Source organism: Miscanthus floridulus, chromosome 8, assembly GCF_019320115.1.
Source record: "Miscanthus floridulus cultivar M001 chromosome 8, ASM1932011v1, whole genome shotgun sequence".
NCBI lineage: Eukaryota > Viridiplantae > Streptophyta > Magnoliopsida > Poales > Poaceae > Miscanthus > Miscanthus floridulus.
The window spans coordinates 62,565,880-62,570,091 of record NC_089587.1 but is presented as its reverse complement, the minus strand read 5'-3'; the positions used below and the strand labels follow the sequence as shown (position 1 = coordinate 62,570,091).

General features: G+C 45.3%; 1 protein-coding gene across 1 annotated transcript; it reads right to left on the bottom strand.

Annotated features, from left to right (window-relative positions):
- Positions 1-535: 535 nt before the first annotated feature.
- On the bottom strand, positions 536-874 carry LOC136469207 (uncharacterized). Its single transcript, XM_066467496.1, has one exon. It carries the CDS (start codon positions 872-874, stop codon positions 536-538), a length of 339 nt encoding a protein of 112 aa, XP_066323593.1.
- Positions 875-4,212: the final 3,338 nt, after the last annotated feature.

Genomic DNA, 4,212 nt, shown 5'->3' with positions numbered 1-4,212 from the left:
CATCCGTCTCAGGTTCTTGAACAATATAATCAGCAGCTTCCAAATAAAAGAGGCGCGCACACTTATGGCCCTGGACGTACGGTTCATCACAATTGTAGCACAACCCCAGCTTGCGGCGTTCTGACATCTCCGCCGGGGTGAGGAACTTGAAGGCCCGCGCCGGAGGTTGTGAGGATGAGGCAGCCTGTGATGATGCACCTCCGGGAGGAGGCAAGGCCGGCTGTCCCTGGCCCGTGCGGTGAGACGGTCTGTTCAACAGGGCTAGAAGAGCAAGTTTCGATGGCGCGTTGCGGCGCTCATAGGCCTATGCCAGGCGCATGGCACGGTGCAGATCCTGGGGCTCATGAAGCTCAACGTCGACGCGGATGTATTCAGGGAGCCCCCCTATGAACAGCTACGCTTGTTGGACCGGATCCAAGCGGCCGGCATGCGCTAACCGCGCCTGGAACGCCGACATGTAGGAGTCGATGTTGGTGGTGAAGGGAAGGCGAGCGAGGTCCGCCAGGTGGTTGGTGGACAAGGCCAGCCCAAAGCGCTAATGACATAGAAGCCGGAAGGCGTCCCATGACAGCCGGCCAGTGTCGCGCTCCATGATGTAGTACCACTGTTGAGCATCGCCGGTCATGTGAAACGAAGCTAGCCAGACTTTGTTCGCCTCCCGGGTGAGCTGGCCGCGGAAGAACGCCTCACAGCGGTTCAGCCAACCAAGAGGGTCTTCTTTGCCGTCATAAGTAGGAAAAGTAAGCTTGTGGAATTTGGGAACTCCAGCGCTCTCCCCATGGTCTTCATGAACAGGATGCGGATGTGGCCGGTGCGGTGGTGTATGTACCACAGTAGCGGAGGACATGACGACGCCGTTCAGGATGGCCGACATCGACGGCAGTGGCAACAGCGAATGCGGGAACGGGATAGATTGGATCGGCAGGCCCGTCACCGGTGGCTACGATACCACGACGCCAGAAGTAGCAGTCGGCACGCCGGATGATGGATGCACCGACTCGGCCGATGAGAGCGACGATGAAGGCAAAATCTCTGAGATCAACCATACCCCGGCATGCCAAGGAGTAGAGGCTGGGAGTATGGAAGGGGTGGTGTCGCCGATGGACTGGGGCAGCCTTCGACGGCCGTCAATCGCAGAGAGACCTCCCCCAGCTGACGTTGCATGCCTTGCACAGCGAGGGTCAGCGCGGCGAGGCTGTCCTCGACGGAGGGCTTGGGAGGGGCAGGTGGTGGTTGGAACGCCCTAGAGTTGGCAGCAGATGTGGATGGCACGAGCGGCAGGGTGGTGGTGGCGGCGGAGGCGGCGGTGGTGGGAGGGATGGCTGGTGCTCCAGAACCAGACGTAGCCATGAACGTTGATACCAGATTGATACGGCGTGCTTTGCTACGGAGGTAGTAGGGAGGCGAGGCTACGGCGCGAGGTCCTGAATCATGGCGTCGAGTTGGAGGCGCCGTGATCGAACAGAGCTAGGCGGCAATAGCACGACAAGGACAGTAGGCGCCTAGGCGCCCAGGGAAGATATTAATCTCAATCCCAGGCTGATTCATTCAATCGTAATTGTGTAGTACTTATACAAGCAATCCTCAACCGACTAGACTCTGACTTACGCAAATAACAAACTGACTTAAACAAATAACAAACTAAAGATAATAGTTCTAGATTCTAGGACTTGCTAACAGACTTGGCTGGCCCCTGACGTGCAGCTCGTTTGGTGATCGCGAACCAGCAGTATCATAGCAACTCCGGACTCTAGACACGGTTCCTGCGCTCGTACGTCTTACCGATCACAGATTGTAGCCCACCATTTCAAGCTACAGCCATTTTCTCCCGTTCCAAAATATAGGTTATTTTCATTTTATCCTAAATCAAACTTATCTAACTAACTAAGTTTATAGAAAAATATATTTATATCTACAACATATTTCCTAGTGATTCAATAAAAGTAGTTTGATGTTACATATGCTGGTGTACTTTTCTAGAACCTTAGTCAAATTTAGAATGTTTGCTTTATGAAAAAGCTATAACGATCTATACTTTGGAACAGAGTAAATGAAGCCATATTTCTAGCCTCATGCTTTTTTTTCATCACACATGGCATTTTTATGTGGTGAATGCTTAACTCACCTTATACATATGTGTTGAGTATATTCATTAGCTTACTAAGCTAAGAGTATATATTCGAGAGTGAGGAGATGATAGTTTGTTGAGATGAAGTCACTAACAAAATAAATATGATAATGCCAAAATTATGTTGGTTTTAATAATAAATCTATAAGCTCCTTTATATAGGCAATTTTCAAGGGCAAATATTTGTTAAGGTTTATAGAGATTATTGCAGGAGACAGTGCAAGCATTTCATGTAGGCATGCCATGTCATTGAGGTGGTGAGGGGGGACTAAGAAAATGTGTGGCACATTATTAACATATGTGTTTAATCACTACTACAAATAAAATTTTTAGAGGCATCTTTCTTTTAGTCCAGAAACAAGAAACATCAACAGCTCTATCAAGAGTTGTCTTTAAAAATGGTTTCGAAGCCAGCCTAGTTCTAGAAATTGATTTTTAGAGGCGACTAGAAACTCTGGTCGCTTCTAGAAATGTCCTCTATTTTTATATGTGTCTGAAAAGACGTATCATCTCCAAAAAACATGTCATTATTTTTAAATGTGGCTACCCTTTCCAGAATATGATTTCTAGAAATTTTGTTTTATCAGCATATTGGTATCCGGTTACCCTCGATGCAAGAAAAACATACCAACTAGGATGGGGTAGGCCAAGCCAACAAAAAGAAGGCCCAAACTGGCTGGACGTGGTACCTCGATTACTTGGTGGACAACGCATAACAAGATGTACTTAGAAACCGACTATATCCGATTAGATTTTCTTATAACAAACTAGGAAACCTATCTATAAATCGATCAGGACTCTATCTATAAGCTACCCTCGAACTATATAAGGAGGGGTAGAGAGCCTTGATCTGTCACCCCAAGATCATCCCAACTTAGCAGATCCCGTATAGGTCGAGCTCATCCTCAAGATATATAGCTCCACCCATAGCCACAATGATGCGATCCCCTACTATCCCGAGCGCACGACGAGATCATCAGCTACACTAGACGTAGGGTACTCCGTACCTAAATCAATATAAATTTGTGTCTTATATATGCTACTCCCTCTAATCTACTATCGTGATACACAAAATACTAGTCGGACAATAAACTGGACGGGGTACCTCGATTACTTGGTGGACAAGGCATAGCAAGATGTATGTATAAATTAAATCAATTGTATCCTATTATATTTTCTTGTAACAAACTAGCTAGGAAACCTACCTATGAATTAATCAAGACTCTATCAGTAACCCTAGCTAAACTAAGACTATATAAGGAGGGATAGGGGACCCCTGATCGGCACCCCAAGATCATCCCAACTTAGATCACGTATAGATCGAGCTCATCCTCAAGATAGCTCCACCCATGGCCACAATGTTGCGATCCCCTACTCGCAAGTCGCAATTGATCCCGATCGTACGGTGCACAAGCAATATAATAAAGATCATCGTCTGCAACGAACATAGGGTACTCCATACCTAAACCAGTATAAATATGTGTACCATGTGCTACCCTCTCTAATCTACAATTGTGATACACAAATTACTAGCCGAATGATAAATTTGCAACATTCACGTCATTAGATATGGATTTCTAGAGGCGGTTGACAATTTGGCCGCATTTGAAAATATGTGCAGCATAGTAAAATTCATAATTTTTCCAAATCAAGTCAAATAAAGATAAACTTTATACCAAAGTTGTAGATCTCGGATGAGAATGTAACATAGTGATTAATGATTTTTTTCATTTAAAATTATTTAGGGCCCAAAAAATTCTATTTCAAGTTTTATATTTTTATTTTTTTTCTTGAATTTTTTAAATGACCTCGACTTGAGAAATGACATAAACCAAAGTTATACTAACTGGCGAGATCTAAAACTTTTCGGTTTAATCTTTTTTCTTTTAAATTTGTTTAGGATCTCAAATACTTATTATAATATTGGTAAAATGAATATAAAAGAATTATATCAGGCACTTGGTCACAAGCAGCTCTAGGGTGGAGTGGTAAGTAAGGAACATGCGAGGTCTAAGGTTCTAAGTTGATCCCCCTGTGGGCTATAGATGCGGCTGTGGGGGTTGTGTGGTGAGCTTCTTCCGGGG

What these genes read in the sequence shown, in the direction of transcription:
- LOC136469207 (XM_066467496.1), bottom strand. Translation starts at nt 874, where the DNA reads ATGTCGGCCATCCTGAACGGCGTCGTCATGTCCTCCGCTACTGTGGTA.